Source organism: Ciconia boyciana, chromosome 10, assembly GCF_034638445.1.
Source record: "Ciconia boyciana chromosome 10, ASM3463844v1, whole genome shotgun sequence".
NCBI lineage: Eukaryota > Metazoa > Chordata > Aves > Ciconiiformes > Ciconiidae > Ciconia > Ciconia boyciana.
In genome coordinates this window covers 11,061,780-11,078,058 of record NC_132943.1, presented here as the reverse complement: position 1 = coordinate 11,078,058, position 16,279 = coordinate 11,061,780, and the positions used below count along the sequence as shown (strand labels likewise).

Here is a 16,279-nt window from a genome sequence, read left to right as displayed (position 1 = left end):
TGCCTTAAAAATAGTGTTTCTAGCTATTAAGAGTAGAGAGGAAAACCTGTAAAACTGTCCCGACTGCCTGGCAGTCTCTCACAAACCATCAGGCACCACAGACGGAATCACAAAGGCATTTTCCACTCTTACTTTTCAAAATCCCTTTCTGGGAGGACTGGCTGACCACAGCTGGCGCTACCGACGGCTGGGAAACCACCGCAGCCTGTCTCACCCCCTTAGGCCGAGCGCCCTGCTCTGGGGTTTCGTCGTGTGCCGTCAGTCCATTGACCAGAATAATTTGTCCTTCCCGGTGACACCGGCCGGCACCGCGGGGACCCTCCGGCCGCACCACCGGCACCCTCCGGCCGCCGCCGCCTCCCTCCGGCTCCCGGGATGCGCCGTTCTCCGTGGGGGACAGCGGCAAGAAAGGGGGATGCGCTCTTCGAGCCGCAGCCTTCCCGGCACGGCGGGGCAGGGCCAGCGGGAGCAGCCGGGGCCGGGCAGCCCCCGCTCCCAGCCGGGCCGAGCCGAGCCGAGCCGGGCCGGGCCGGGGCTCCCGGCGCGGCGGCCGCGGAGCGGGTGGCGGCCCTTGAGCTCCCCTTAGTGTCGGGAAGGAGCATGTTTAATAAATGCAGGTCGTCCGCGGCGATGGCTGTGGTGTGTCCTGGCAGCTCAGCACTGTTGGGCTACTGGGGAGGGCACCCCGGGCTCGCCCGCAGCGCCCGTGGCGCCGGTGGCACCCCCGTTAGCTATAGGGCCAGCCGTTGCCCTTGCTGGAAAACGTTTATTTGACACAAGAGTTGACATGAAGATAATTCAAGGCCGGGTGTCCCCGTGCTAGTTTTATCCAGTGGTTCTGAAAAAAGAGCTGGGTTGTTTGGGGTTTTTTTGCTTTTTGTAATTAAATAAGGGCTTGTCTTACCTTTACCCAAACACAACATAGCAGTGAGTACGGCAATTTATATCAGGTGAGGAGCTGCCACAGATATCTGTCATTCGAATTAAAAGTGTGGAATTTAGAGTGAGCTTCTGAAGCTGCTAAAGCTGGACTTTGAAATTTTATTTCTGGCACCTGGATGCCTGGCTCTCATGGGAAGCAAGCCTGCAGCCTGTCTCCCAGCCACCACGACTCCTTCAGCTCATCTACCTCTTATGGGAACTGGGAAGAATTTCGTCCTGCTTTAATGACATTAGTGACTCCTTTCTGGTTTCACCCTGGTTTGAACAGAAGAGGATCAGATGAAAAATTTGCTGCCACCACCTAGCATCCTTTGCTGTTTATGCACGGCTGGGCAGCTCTTCTCCAAGAGGATCCATCGGGACTGACACAAGGAGTGTGAAATCATGGGCACCATGACTCGGCCACGGTGGTCCCCTCCAATGGACGCTATTTCTTGCACGTGGCACACCCTGCACTGGGCTTGGTTCTTCTCATGCAGCTCAGAAATGCTCTGCTTTAGTAGGCAGAAATGGTTGTGTTTCTAATTCTTGTGTGAGCTTTGTGCCCACAGCTCTCCTCCCAGCTGGCTGGGCTTCCCTCTCCGGACTGGGCAAGCAGAGTGGTTTTATGAAGGCAACATTTGTTTTCCTGCCAAGCTCTGATTTTGCTTGTATGGTAATATTAACATACGTCCTGGTCCTTAGCCCCCTGTTTCCCTTCCCAGACCAGAATGAACTGTACTGGTGTAAGCACTTCTCTACTGGTTCCTGCATCCCTGCTGAATGGAGGGGGCTGTGCCAATGCTGCCAGGCAGCTGCATATTTTGGCCCATTCCCCTTTAGCAGTGACATTCCCAGCCCCTGCAGCCATCGCCCCGGCTGTGTGCCTGCTTCAGCCACCTCGAGCCCTTCCCCTTCCTCCTTTAGTCCCTGCAAGATAAATGCCACTTTGTGTACTTGGTGCCGAACACTTCAGTGTCAGCATGGGCTGCTGGGAAATCCCTCTGACTCCAGATTTTGCAGACTACATCTGCACTGCAAGGTGAAGAAGTGGCAGGAGGGCAGGTTAAGCACGTCATGCTCTGGTTTCTGGCCACACTGTTGGACAGTAGCTTGGGTTCAACTTGTTCCTGCTACACTTAGGACCAGACGGGCTGGACTATGGTATCCTTTGCCCTGGGTATGCAGATCTAACCCCTGGTGTCTTGACCTTAATCCTGGCAGAACTGCTATTTTCTGGATGCCCATTCTCCAAAAAGGAGATTTATGGGAATTTAAGTCCAACCAAAGGGTCATCACTGAGGACATGGTGACTTTACCTTCAGTGGCAGTTTTCCTGATGAAAAAATCAAATATGTCAGCATTTAGCTTGCAAACTGGTGAGGAACATACCCCGTTAGCAAGGAAAGTGAGAAAATGGGAGTGTAAGCACCACATGCTGATGTATCAAGACAAGAATACAGCTTGCAAATCCTTTATTTCCTAACAGTGGAAATGCTTTATTTACATGCTACCACACAAAAAAGGATGAAGAAAACCTGTGCAGGCTCAACACCGTCTGTGGGAGCCCTGCAGAAAGCTGTGTTAGCCCAAGTGCTGGTACTTAGCATGCTGTTAGTGCTGGTGGGGCTCCCTTCCAGAACAGAAAGCTTTTGTCTCTTCTTGTGCAGGTGAGCCGCTGTCCACTTCTACCAGCTTTGAAAGAGTTGTCATTCGTCAGGTTTCACCCATGGTTTGTGGCAGGTGCTCCTTGCCTCCTCTAAACCAGAGCCAGGAATGGTAAGCAGCTCTTTTCATTTTCCTGCTGTCAAAGGCATCAGAGTGCATACTGGAAAACTCTTGGGATTTTCCACACTTCTTTCCTGAGGCCTGAGACCCCGTAACAAACATTTCCTCTGGTTCAAAACGGTGATGAGCTTCATTGCAGACTGCACTATCAGACCCTGCACACTCACTGGGTCTTCTCACTCACATTGGCCCTGGATGCCCCATTGCCTGCTGCTCTTACAGCACTGCTCGGTTTTTCCACTTATATCTGGATTTCTAAGCACTAAAAACAAGTTTCAAACCTGTGTGGACAAATGCAATTATGACTCACATTTAGGCAGAGATGTGGGGTCACTTACGTGTATTTCTGACATTTTAAATAAAATGTCCGCAAGCAGGTTTTTGCAATGTGCCCAGCTACATGTATACAGGCTGCTTGTCACCTGCTGAATGCCCAGTGCTGGTGGAAAAGGGGAAGACTTAGGTCTTAAGAAAGAGAAGCTTTTCAGTTATTATCTCAGACACGTATAAGATTTTCAGTTAAGGTAGAAGCCTTTGGTTTAGGGTCCGTATTTTCACTCTGGAAGTTTAATTAGCTGATACTTCCCCATTATTGCTTTTATTCATCATCCCTTTGCTTTACTGGAGCATCTAATTTCTAAAAGTATGAAACACTTAGCTTTATACACCAGATAAGGTAAGGGGTGTTGCTCTTGGGGACAGGTTAGGAAACACTGAGAGAGAAGGCAGGAGACTTGGCCAAGGTCAAAAACAAGGTCTGTGCTAAACCAGGATAGTGCAGCACCTAGATCCCAGGCACTTATTTTTGCACTTTAACCTGTGATCAGCATCATTTCTGCAGAACATTTATATTTGAATGCCAGAGAGATCATCTGATTATTTCTGAGCATCTCCTGTCTTGGGCGTATGCACTTCACTGGGGGTTTTAGGCTCAGATTCACAACTGTACTGTGATGAAGATGGACTAGCCAGCTCAGCTTCAGTAACCGCCCGTTTCTGCACGCTTATCCTGTTCTCTCTTACTGCACTAAGGTGAAGTGGACCATCTCTCCTCCCCTGTGGACTTAGAGGTCACACATGTGTGAGCTACTGCAGATGAGCTGATGTCAGGTAGCTGGAAAAGCTGTGAACTGGCTCATGTGCCTGAGCTCCAGTTGTTTCGTGACAGCTGGGATGTTTCAGGTTGCCTGTGGGTCTTGCAACCATTACCGATTTATGGAAAATTTAACTTTCTCTGTCACTATTTTTATGACCTGGTAAAGAGACTATAAGCACAGCCTGACGAAATTGGGTTCGCTTTATGAACAAGAGCCCCATAGAGAGCAGAGGGTGGCAGCAGCTACCCGGGCAGCCTCTTTGTCCCTTCAAATGCACTCCACCCCAGCGTCCTCACTGTGGGAGCAGTTGTTCACACCCCAGGCGAGCTTTGGACAGTCGAAAATTGAACGTTCGTTCCCGCTGCAATTCACGTTATCAAGCCAAATTTGTCCGCTACCTTTGGAAGAGGAATTAAACAAACAAACAAACAAAAAACAGTTGGACAAAAGAAAGAAGAATATGCATTTTTTGTAAAGTGACCCCTGTGTATAGCAGGCATGCATTGGGTTGCATGGTTGGCTTGTTGGAAATCAAGCCTTTGGGCACAGTTCAAGCAGCACATGACATGCAGCTCCCTCATCCCAAGGGGAACGAGCTGCCCCTTTGAGGAGGTCCTCTTTGCTCTCCTGCTGCTCATGCAGAGGAGCTTGCTGTGGTGCTCTCTGGGTGTGCGTAACCTCCCGTGCCAGGCTAGTAATGTACCCCCTGCCTGGAGGGCTGGCCTGGGGAGGTGGAAGGCTGTTGTGGACTCACCTGCTGTTGCTGTGAAGGCAGAGATTGCACGGTTGTACCCCAGCATTCGGCAGACCACAGTGGCATCTTGGGTGCCCCAGTCATCGTCACATATTGTTCCCCAGGACCCTTCGTGAAAGATTTCCACGCGGCCTTTCCTGCCCCCTTCCGCAATTCGTATAAAAGCATTGAGGTTGCCTGACAGTTCAGAGGAGAAGAAAATAACTCTACTAGTCATATGGGCATGAGGAAAAAAGCACACTGAAAGACAGAAGCAGTGACCGCCCAAACCGGACGAATGTTCCCATCTCCACGGCTGTAGCCAGGGTGGGACCAGAAGTTACTGGCAGCTCAAATCCAAACAATTCAGGGTCCTCTCCTGGGTCTGGAGACACCAGGATGTAGCTCAGCACACAGACCCCTCAGTTCTGGTAGCTGTGCTGGGGATTAACCAGTGCACACAGGGGGCATCTTGGTCCTGATCACAGATAGCTTTGGTGCAAGAAAGCAGGTGAGAGAAGAAGAAATAAAAGAGTCCAGTACCTTCTCCCTTTTCACCTTTGCTCCCTTTCATTCCTGGGAAACCTGTTCCAAATTAAAAAACAAGCAAATATTTGGCAGCTGTTTGGGGGGAAAATCCAGTTATTAACCTTTTCTGAATAATTGGATGGGTCAGAGATACGAGGGCTCTGTCCCCTTCTGGAATGGACCCTCTGAAGTGACTAAGGGTACGTAAAAGAAAAGTGGCAAGAAAAGTAGGATAACATACAGCAAAGTCTTCCTAACATGTGACCCAAGAAAAGGGTCACTTGCAAAATCCCATCCACTCACTCACAGGAAATGTATCTTATTCCCACTGCTACCCGTAAAATGACATCTCTGATAGCCTTTGGGCTCTCCAGAAGCAGGCGTGGTATCTCCCAAAGTATTTGCAGGAAGATCTACATCATGGGGTTTGCTCTCTAGGCACTGCCATGGGACAGCAGAAAGCCACTCCCAACAGTCCTCTATGTTTCTGTGCAGCATCCTGGTCTTGAGAGCAGAGGTGCTCGAAAAAACACCATGAGCTCTTCCCCCAAAAGCTACCTCCACAAAGCACACATTGCCATCTCCTTCTGTGGACCAGGAGCTGAGACCCACCCGGAGGGCAGTCCCTAACCTGAGGTCACCCCAGTTATGCTTTTCCCCTCCTCCAGAGGCAAAGCTCCAGAAGAGGAGTGCACGGAGGAGCCCCAGTTAGGCTCCAGTTTATTTTATTTCTGAGGACTCTTGTACTGTTCAGTGTGAATGATTAAAAGAAGAAGCATCTGGAGATGCACAGTGGAGGTTGAGCAATGATGTTCGCTTCCTGTGGCCTGTTGTAATTACTGTTTTGGGTGGTTTTTTACTACAGGTCTTAGGGTTTTTGGAAGCATTCTGTGATTGGAAGGGAGGGGGGTAAGGATGGGGAGTAGCTGTAGTGTTGGCCCTTTTGAGCTATTTTTGTGTCCTACAATTAGCGAGGCGTAGTTAAGTAGCCATGGTGTTTCCAATTCTGTGTTCCTGACTGCCACGCTTACGTGGGATTTATCCCAGTGGCGTAGTATGCTGCAAGATGTCTCTGTACAGACCAAAGAGGAACATGGATTGTTCCAGTTTTCTGTGAGATCAGTGATTTGAGAAAATCTAATGCATCTATTTACTTGCATGTCTTTTAGCACACCTCCCAAGATGTAAATGTGAAGCTCTGCACATTCATCTTCTGGGAAGACTGATCTGTCTGTTGAGTTCCTCCAAATGAGCTCTGTAAACATGCCCCAGAGCAGCTTGTGCCAGTCATTGATGTACAATCCCAAACTCAAATGCACCGTCAGCTCCACAGACCCTGTGGCAAACAGCCTTACCAGAGAATCCACGGTCTCCCTTGGCTCCTTTTACTCCTGGTTCTCCTTTTGGACCCTGACTGCCATAATCACCCTTGCTTCCTTTTTGACCAGTTAGGCCTGGGCTGCCTGGGTGGAAAGCAAGAAAGTCATTGCCTTTGTCCCTTCCCAAGGAAAGAACGTGGCAAGCATTTCACATTGACGCAGAGAAGTGAAACATGGCATTTAAAGTGCTTTGCATCATCAGAATAAGTCATGCTGTCAAACAAGGGTTTACCTGGCGGGCCCTGGTCTCCCTTTGTTCCCTTTTGCCCTGGAGGACCTAAGATCATCAAAACAAACAAACAAAAATTTATAAGACAGATATTTATACATTTATAAAAGCTTATGCAAACTAGTATTTATGATGGATTTCAACTCGTCTAGCTTAGCTGTCTACACTGTAGGCATCTATTTCTGAAGTGGGTGTCTTATTTCCCATTATGCTCAGTGCAGACCTCGTCAATGAAGATAATACAAGCAGTGGAGAGTTATCTTCTCCTGAAGTCAATCAACTTCTGGTCATTTATTTCATATCCTAAACTCCACTGATAGGATAGAGACCCTCCCTCCAGGTGAGTCTTTGCTGACCATATAGAGAGCCTAGACATGTAAATTTAGGTGCATCAGACAAAAGCAAGCACATAATGTTGGGCCAGGTGACTCCCATCCCTATCATGCAGGTATCAATGAATGCAGAAGGGTGCAGCACTTGGACCTTTGCCACCTCCTGATGGAGATGGGAGGTTGCGTGCACCATATAAATTCAGGGTTAAAAAGGTTGATTCAAGAGAAATACACCAGAATAGGCTTGTACTGCAGAAAGTCACCCTATCGTTTGGGTGCCAGGGACAGAGAGGTGGCCTTCATCAGATGGAAGGTCAAAGAAAAGGCCGAGGTTACGCGCTCTAAGTTGGCCTCTGAAGATACCTCTTCCTGCAATGCTACAGAGGAGGCCAGGACAGATGCTTGCTAGTGAATACCCTTCCCCGTCAGATTTACAGCCAGTAAAATTTGTCTTTAGCTCCAGGGTAGGGAGGTTGTTGTTTGGTTCATCTTAAACTGCTGCTTTGTTTGTGCGTTTTCTATTTATACAAAAATGCAGGCAACATCAGCACCTCATGCATGTTACAGATGGTTGAAACAACCCCTCCAGTGAGTAGCTACCCCCCGGCAGTCTGGCAGAGGCCCAGGCCCACCATGGCATCCTGGGATGCGTTGGGGCTCCAAGAACAGGACTCAACAAATCTCCTCCTTGCTGTTGCAGATCCCTTTCCAGTGTCTGCATGATGCATGCTGTTGACCGCAAACCTGTTTTATTCTCCTTTACCTGTTACTCCTTTGTCTCCCTTTTCACCTCTGAGTCCTGCAACGCCTGGCATTCCTAAAATGAAAAACAAATCAGTAAGGGCAAAGCCATCACACAAAGTGAGGCCAGAGTAGGAGGTCAGTGAGTTATAGGTTTGAGTAGCGTTGTACCTGGACTACCACTGAGCCCGTGGTCCCCCTTCTCCCCTTTCTGACCAGGTTTGCCTTCGAGGCCAGGAATTCCCACAAGTCCACGTTGCCCGTTTGCACCTTGAGGTCGAGTAAAAGCAGCACATGTGAAATGCAACGCGATATATGAAGGAGAAAAAAGAAAGATAGCTCAATCACCAGCCTCTGCACTGTGCAGATTGAGTTGACCCTATGAAGGCAAAGAAAATGCTGGGTCTCTCCGAATTGCAATCCCCCCCTGGCAGTGCTAATCTTAGCAGTGCAGTGAGTGATGGTCTGGAGTGAGAGGCTGTAAGGATCCAAGTCCTTGCAGACTGTCAGCCTTGAGAGGCAAAAGCGCTTTCCTAAAAGAGCAGCCAATTTCTGCCCTTGTGTGTGTACACGTCAGGAAGGAGGACATGGCCCTCCATGGAACAGGACACTTCTTTCCCTCTCATTCTCCTGCACAGTGAGTGGGGTCCAGATGAGACAGTCGAGGCTGCGGGATGGGTTTGCACGTTGGCATGGTTTCTTCATCTAATCATCATCTTCTCTTACCCATGCTGGGGTCTAGCGTGGCTACAGTTTTCCTTGTCATGAAGCACCATCTAAAAGAGATTGGTCTCATACCTCTAGAAGAAACTGCACCTTCTGTACTGCTTACCTGGCTCTCCTTTCTGCCCAGGATGTCCAGGCTCCCCTGGGCTACCTGTAACAACATCCTAGCATCAGTGCTAACGAGGCTTAGCCAAATGCTTCAGCTAGGGCAGCCCTCCACCACGGCACGCAATGTGCTGATGGTGGGTTGCACTGTGTCCTCTGCACTTACCATTGAAACCCGGCAGTCCTGGGTCTCCCTGCTGTCCCTGAGGACCCATGGGTCCACGGGGCCCAGGGTCTCCCTTCTTGCCCATTTCTCCTTTCTGTCCTTGGAGACCTATCAAACAGCACAGCACACGTGTATGAAATAAAAAAAAAACAGATTCATTGGCTCTGCAGCCAGTGGAACACCTCTGTCTAGCTGCACCAGTAGCAGAGTTTGGCCCCACACCTGCATTTACCATTCCTACCTCCTACCATTGTAGGAGGACAGGGCTGGATGGCACCTCAAGAGTCTGTCTGAGCCACCTCTGGCTCTGCCAGACTGTCTGGCCAGATGTTTGTCTGACCTGCTGTTAAAGACTTGCAGTGGTGCCATGACACATCTCCAGTCTATACCCCAAACTATCCCTACCACTTATTTTCTTCTCTAGTTAAATATCCCTTATTGCAGTCTGAACTCTTCCCTTCTCCTAGCCACAGTGGAGATGGAGGACAGTGTATTCCACTCCTGTGCTTCCAGGGAATTGCCACATCTCACCTTAGCCTTCTCCTCTCTGAACAGGTGATCAGCATGCTCCAAAAGAGCTGAATTACTTGGAAGTGCCTCATTTAAAGACTGACATCTCCTTCATCTTTCTGCTCCAGAGTTAACCCAAAGTCCTCGCCTTTCAGTATTCCTTCTACTTTCACTTTTCTCTTCTGGAGCAATTTGTGCTAATGAGCACACTGTGGGATCTGCTAATGTGCTAATGAGCACACATGTGGGATCTGATGGAAGATCTGAGGAAGCTCTAATCAACCTGTCCAGCTGTCCTTCCTGGTCTGCACCACACACAGTTCTGCTTTATTTTGCTGTCCTGCCTTCAGCCTTTCCTCTCTGGGTGTAGCCCATGTGAGACCACTGAGTAGCAGCTATCCAGGGGATTCCAACTAATGCATGTTACATGGGAAAAACACGGTGCATAACTCTTCTACTTAAGGTGTATAAAAGTCAGGCTTATGTAAGATAGAAAGCTCTCAGAAATAGATTTTACTAAAGTGAGGACTAACATCCACATGCTTGTGCATATAAATTATATTGTATTATTTTATACCATGAAAATCCTACTGCAAACATCGCTGGTTTAATCTGGGATAGGCTGATGATTGAATACCTGTGGCTTTCATTAGACAAAGGTTGCTCTATAAAGAGCCTTCCATGGTGCAGAGTCAATATTTTGCAAGTCCCCTTCCTCCAGCCCTCCTTTGGGAGCTTTGCTGGAACATGACATGAAACGAAATCCCTTCAGATCAGGTTGAGTATCCTGTTCATCCAGCTCCCTCGTTGACTGGCAACCCACGCTCAGGGCTGCCTGGATTTTTATGAAATATCTGACCTATGAAGACTTCTTCTGGTATTTTAAGTAGAATGAGTTTAAACAGGAATACATGGGAGAATCTGAAAAATGTTGAGATAGTGAAGAAGTCTTACCTGCCAGCCCCATCTCTCCTTTTTCTCCTCTTACTCCTGGTTCACCATTTAGGCCAGCAGGACCAGGTTCTCCTTTGCTTCCCTTCGGACCCTGCAGCCCATGTAAGCCTGCAAGGACAACATCACTTTTTTGATGCTTCATCGGGTGTCATGTCTAGTGGACGCCAGCAGCAGGCTACGCAGCTCAGCTGCAGGCATGAGCCAAACTCTGCTCTCCATCAACTTGAGAGTGGTGCTGGTGGCAGTGGGGAACTGGCCCACCATGACCAGTACACACTGACTTTTAAAATAAGATTTTTTTTTTCCAGCTAAGTTTTGCTTTTGTTCACATTAGTTTTACACAGGCTTATTTCCTTCAACTCCAATGACATTCCTACTGACTTACACTTGGACTGAGGACAAGATCGCACATAAAATCATCCATAAAGCCACTTTATGTTCATCCACAGAAGTAATTCAGGTGTCAGAAAAGCCTTACCTTGGATTCCTTGGTCTCCCTTTGTCCCTGGTGGTCCCTGTAGCCCTGAGATGTAAAATACATATATCAGCTGACACACATCATCTATTCACAGTAATGGCTAAGAAGAAGAGATGAATTTTTTAATCATCCTTTGTACATGCGCCTTCGGTCACCACTGAGGCCAGTCTTCAGCTGGCAGGGACCAGCAAAACTGCTTAAGTAAAGTCCATGGAGCTCGGCTGAGTGCGTGGCTGGGCAGGGGCCAGCTGTCCTCCAGCCAAGCCCAGCTCGTGGGGACCTTTGGGGAGATCTTTCCTGAAAATGTGCTGAACTATTGGGCTCTGATGTATAATAACAGTGCTTGGCGGGAGGTGCTGTTTCAATGTTGTAAGTGCAGACAGGAAGATACAAAAACATGATTTTTTAAAAATGTATTAATTTTTTTTTCTTCAGAAAAGCTCATCAATGTAGCCAAGAACTAGGGATGGATGAGCTACAGACCTGACCTAGCAAGGGTTGCATCTTAGATCACCATCATAGGATCATACAAACTCTGGTTTCTCTGGACATTGCCTAGTCCAACCTCTGCTCAATGTAGAGCCAATATTAGATCAGGAATTGCTGCATCCTCACAGTCTGGAGACATTTATCTCCTGCAGTGGGTGTAGTTCTACCCAAAACCCCCCGGTACCCAGGGCAGCAGCTCGTGTGTGGCTGTGGAGAGGAACACTTCCACCCAGCTCATTCCTGAGTCTGTGTACTTGTTTCTCCAGGGACAGGGTGGGCAAGGTCCCAAATCTGTCCCTGTTTGTTACACGCACTGTTCAGCTGGGGCCCTATACAGCAGGGCTTGGGAAGGTCTCCTTGACTTGTCCTGGAGTGAGTTGGACAGCAGGACTTGCTGTGTCTGGGGCAGAAAGTCCAGCTATCCGCTGGTTGTGGGATGCACATAAACCCCTTCACTGGTCCTCTCTTGTCTCACATGGAGATTTGGGACTGTTACTGCAGATAATGACCAGGTACAGTTCCTCCATCACCCCTAAGCTTTTCTGGTGGGGTAGCAGTGAGGAGGCAGAGCCAAAATGCTCCTCGGTGGTGGTCGCTGACCTCTGCGGGAGCACTTGGGCAAGCTGAGGCTCCCGGGGGATCAGTCAAAAGGTGCAGCAGCTCTCCTCATGGCCAGGGCACTGGGTGTCTGCACATTGGGTAGGATCTGGGTCTAGAGGCTGAAATCCCAAATCCTCACTTCAGGTCTCTTAGGGGAAAAAAAGAGAAAGAGGAAAAGTTGCTTACGGCTCATTTACCAACATACCTGGTGGACCAGGATCTCCTTTGCGTCCAGGAGGCCCTGAAATAAATGTTTAATGGATATTTTTCAGTAGTCAGCACTCAGTGAGGAACATACTAGTATGGGGTTGATAGGCTTGAGGTCTGGGCTGAAGACACCACCCTTTTGGAGGGCACCCAAAGCCCAAGTCTACAAGTTATGGGAGGGGAGAGCACCCCGGAGCCGCATGTGCAGCTGCAGTGGGATCCAGGGGGGCTACACAGGGCTGTGCTCCAGCTTCTCCAGGTGTGTCCAGCTCCCTGGCCAGGGTGTCTGGAGCCACTATCCAACCCTGGGCACTGGGGCAGCACTAACTGACAGGAAGACCAATCTTGCCCTAGTTATTTGTTCATCTGGACTAGGTTTTTGGCCCAGCTTTGCCAGTGGTGCAGGGGAACCAGCTCTCCCCACTGTATAGCCAGCACAGAGAGATGGAGCCATACCTGCAACCAGGGTGATGTTGTTCACCATCATCATCAGGTTTGCATTGCTGCTTTTAATTATGGTGATTTCCTCTTCTAAGCTTCTCCTCCAGTTTTCTTCATGTTCCATGTGCTGCTTTGTAGAGTTTGTCTCCAAAAGCAGTTTGTTTCCAAAGGAGCTTTCCAGAATCCCTTCTGTATTTTGTTCTTGAAATTTCAATATCTCTGTCTGCATCTTAAACACTGTGGAAACAAAATGCCCATGCAGTGAATATTCCCTGCCCGATCTGGCTGGGAAATGCCTGTACAGCAGAGCAGCTCCTTGGCACCCGTGGAGGACACCTGGGGTTAAACACCACCACCATTTGACCCAGGGAGGTGGTTTTCATGTGCCTGTCCTTGCTGCAGCCAGGAGTGCAGCCAGGAGTGCTTCTGCAAATGCAAAACACATATACAGGGTGGGAGAACCGTTTCCTGCAGTGGCTGCTTTGAGTTGTGGAGTGCGGAGGAGTGTCTGTGCTCCCTCAGAGGTTTCCTATCTGCGTGCTCATCCCTGCTTGCCCGTGCCCCCGAGAGCACCCAGCAAGGCTGTCTTTTGATGTCAAGCCCGCAGTAAGGTTTCAGCGTTACCTTTGTATGCCAGCAGCCCCTGGCCGGCTGTCAGCAGCAGCAGGTAGATGCCGAGGGCTGCCCGAGCACAGCATGTGGATGGCTTTCTTTGGCTTCGAGGCTCTAAAAACCAACAGAAGTAGGGTAGACATCCTCTCACATCTCTCCCGCTACAAACTCTGCTCAATTCTGGCCATTTCAGGCTTGGCCACAATAAATTAGCAGTGCTTTCCAGTGACGGGGAGCAGCAAGGTCCCTCTGTGAGACTGCCAGGGCCTGCAGGCAAGGCAGGCTGCTTTCCTCTCACCCAGGCTTTGCACTGCAATTCACCTGGCTGTCTTTTCCTTAGCCCATTTAACCAGCCCACTTCCACCAAGACTTAATCCAGCCTATAACAGTATGCATGTGGTAGTTCTGCCCTTTCTGCATCAATAAACTCCCTGTTTCCATCACTTTTAGTTGTCCCAAGCTGCCATTCAAAGAGGGTTGCTCAAAGCACATGCACTCTCCATCCAGAGTGCCACATACATGTGATTCCAACAGTGATGCATGTATGCATTGAAACAAATGAAAAATCAGTAATAAACTGAACTGCAGAACAAACGAAAACAAGTCGCAACATTTAAAACAAATCATCACCAGCAAGTGTAAAAGAAATAACTGTTTTGTCGAATTTTGGCCTTTAGGGAGAAAAAAGTATTTCAAAAGCATTAATAACTACTTCAGACATTCAGTAAGTTACCCTTAATTGAGTTTTTTTCAAAGTAATGTAATCAGGAGTTTAAAGTCTTAGTTTTAAAAGAGTACAATGATTTAATTAGTTTTACAGTAGAATGGTTTAGTCAGCAATGAAGTATTTATATTCAGCTAAAAATTCATAAACTTACTTTTTTTATTGGATCTGGTGATTTCAGTATCTTAACTATTAAGACATGAAAGTTTTACTCAGTGAAATTAGGCATTTTCTAAAACAGGAAAAGAACTATTTTCTTCTGATGCTCAGCATCAGCTTTTGGCTGGAAAGGACATTTTCACATAATTCTCTTTTTAAATGGCAGTTAATTTACTAGCAAAATCACTGTAAAAAGCATTTAATATGCAGTATAAATACAATATTTCATTTTTATGTGCTGCTTTCTTCATAGACCGGATAAAATCCATATCAATCCATTTAATAAAAAGAAACCTTACCACTTATCTGGAAGGTTGTGGTAGCAGCTGAGGCAAACCCAATCTTGTCTGAAATACTGCAAGTGTTCATATCACTCGAATTTCCATCTTCCCTGTATCTGTCTTTAATTTTCATGACAAATTTCTTGTGGCTAACCTAAAGCCTTGTGAGATTATGGACAATAAAGAACTGAAGGGACTGCCTATCTGCTTCCTGATTTGATATGCTTTCTGATATGCTTTTCCTATCTGCTCAGTTTTTATAGACTTGTGAGAACTCTGATGTGGTAATTTGAACAGTTCCTCAAAAAATCCCACAGCTAAGATGTTCAGCTGCTCTTCTGTGCTCACTTGGGGACACCGTGTCTGCAGAGCCTCGGGCAGGATCCTGCACGAGGTTCAATTCTGAGTTATTCAACATCTCTGCACTTTACCGGGGCTGGCCATGAGGTGGCCATTTTGCTTCTAACACAAGTAAACCTCCTCATGTAGCCAAGAAGGTCCCAGGTTCAACATTAGCTTGGAGATCCGTCCCCTGGAAGGGGAGATGAAGCACTGCATGGTAGTAAAAAACACAGTAATTTGCACCAAGATTACGACTTAATGATGGTGCATGACTGAAGTGCAAGGAGGGAAAGAGTCAGGAGGAGCTGTGAAGACAAGCGAATGATGGTGGGATGGGGGATGTTGAAGCCCAAATGGGTTTGACATGTAATGGAGAAGAGACACTTGCAACCTCCTTGCTGAGGCTCTATCCAGCCCCTCCTCCCTCCCTGACCCATTTTCCGCACCCATGGGCACAATTCCTACCACCTCACCACTTCTTTGCTCACGTCCTGTAAAACTCACCCCTCGACCTTGCTGTGGCATTTGGCATTTTGGCATCTCCATTTGTGCTGGGGTTGATTTTTGATTTTGCAAAGTGAAGCAACTCACCCAAGCCCTCAGGCGGGAGCCGTCGGTAGGCGCCGGGCAGAGCCCTCCACACCCACGCTGCCGCCACCACGTGCTGCCCTCTCCGAGGTGCAGGGCAGTCCCCATCACACGGTCTCCTCCTGGGCCGCGGGTCCCTGCTCATCTGTGGGGCTGCTGGGTCCTCACCGCTTTGCGTGGCCATGGAAGAAAGTGTGGCGTAAGCTTCGGGTAGATGTGAGCTGGAAATCCACACCCTGATGGCCCAGTGCAGAATGAAGCCCTCTGTTCTGCGCCTGACATGTAGATCTCTTAAAGGCTTAAACCAAAAATATGTGGGGATTTTTATATCCACTTCGTCATTCTCCTTTCAAATGTGATTGTGCAGCTGTGACCTGGTTTGGCACCAGCACGGAGGAAGAGTCCTCCTCCATTATCATATATTCTGCTACACACTGCGTAGGAATTGGGATAATTTGCTTCGTTGCGAAGGGCTCAGATATTGCAAAAGGCTCAGATATTGAATTAGGGTGGCTCGAGAGGTTACCACTGATCAGCTGAGCCATAGTAACTACCTGTGCATGCTCTCCCTTCATGGCATTTCACCTGTGCATTACCTCCCCGATGGGGTAAGGGCTCATATCCAGCCCATTTCTAATGGTTTGGATGGTTCAGCTGACCACTCTGTGCAAGCCTGAAGCCATCTACTCTTGCTGGGCCAGGTGATGAGCTGGCCGTGACTGCACTTGTGTTGCCAAGTGGATGTTTATAGGGATGGATGTGATTCAGGTGCACGCACAGAGCAGATTTACGACAGACTTTTAACAACACTTCTAGGCAAATCCATTTTACTTCAAAAGTATTAAAAAGAAGACGGCAGCTGCAGTTTTCAAAAGCCCTTCTAAAAGGCAAATGGTGCAATGAGATCTTTGTGCCCTCCTTCCCTGAGAAAGAAGTTCAGGGGTATGTTTTCCCACCTCTCATGGTCATGCTGTGACCATGCCTTTCACAATGGCCCAGGTGGCATGGGTGCAAAAGCAGGGGCAGACACCCTCGATTTTGCCAGTCCTGATCTGCGCTGCTCCAGGGTTCAAAGTCCAGTTCTCCACTGAGCTATTTTGGGAAGGTCCATAGCAAAGTCATGATCCTCCCCAACTTTGCCCACCAGGT

The 16,279-nt window shown here is 48.4% G+C and overlaps 1 protein-coding gene across 1 annotated transcript; it reads right to left on the bottom strand.

Moving 5' to 3' along the window:
* Window positions 1-4,073: 4,073 nt before the first annotated feature.
* Window positions 4,074-14,333, bottom strand: MARCO (macrophage receptor with collagenous structure). Its single transcript, XM_072875069.1, has 15 exons — window positions 14,219-14,333; window positions 13,049-13,150; window positions 12,440-12,661; window positions 11,982-12,017; window positions 10,688-10,732; window positions 10,210-10,317; window positions 8,742-8,853; window positions 8,581-8,621; window positions 7,920-8,018; window positions 7,771-7,824; window positions 6,679-6,723; window positions 6,423-6,530; window positions 5,083-5,124; window positions 4,561-4,737; window positions 4,074-4,204 (listed from the first exon to the last, which is right to left on the bottom strand). Exons 1-15 carry the CDS (start codon window positions 14,331-14,333, stop codon window positions 4,074-4,076), a joined length of 1,437 nt encoding a protein of 478 aa, XP_072731170.1.
* Between the last annotated feature and the right edge of the window lie 1,946 nt (window positions 14,334-16,279).

Bases quoted from the DNA above. Each gene is read 5' to 3' on its own strand.
- MARCO (XM_072875069.1), bottom strand. From the start codon at position 14,333: ATGAAAATTAAAGACAGATACAGGGAAGATGGAAATTCGAGTGATATG. The intron at 10,733-11,981 runs GTATGTTGGTAA...TTTACATCTCAG, and splicing joins AGGAGATCCTGGTCCACCAG to GGCTACAGGGACCACCAGGG. The intron at 8,019-8,580 runs GTAAGCAGTACA...CTCGACCTCAAG, and splicing joins TGGGCAGAAAGGAGAGCCAG to GTGCAAACGGGCAACGTGGA.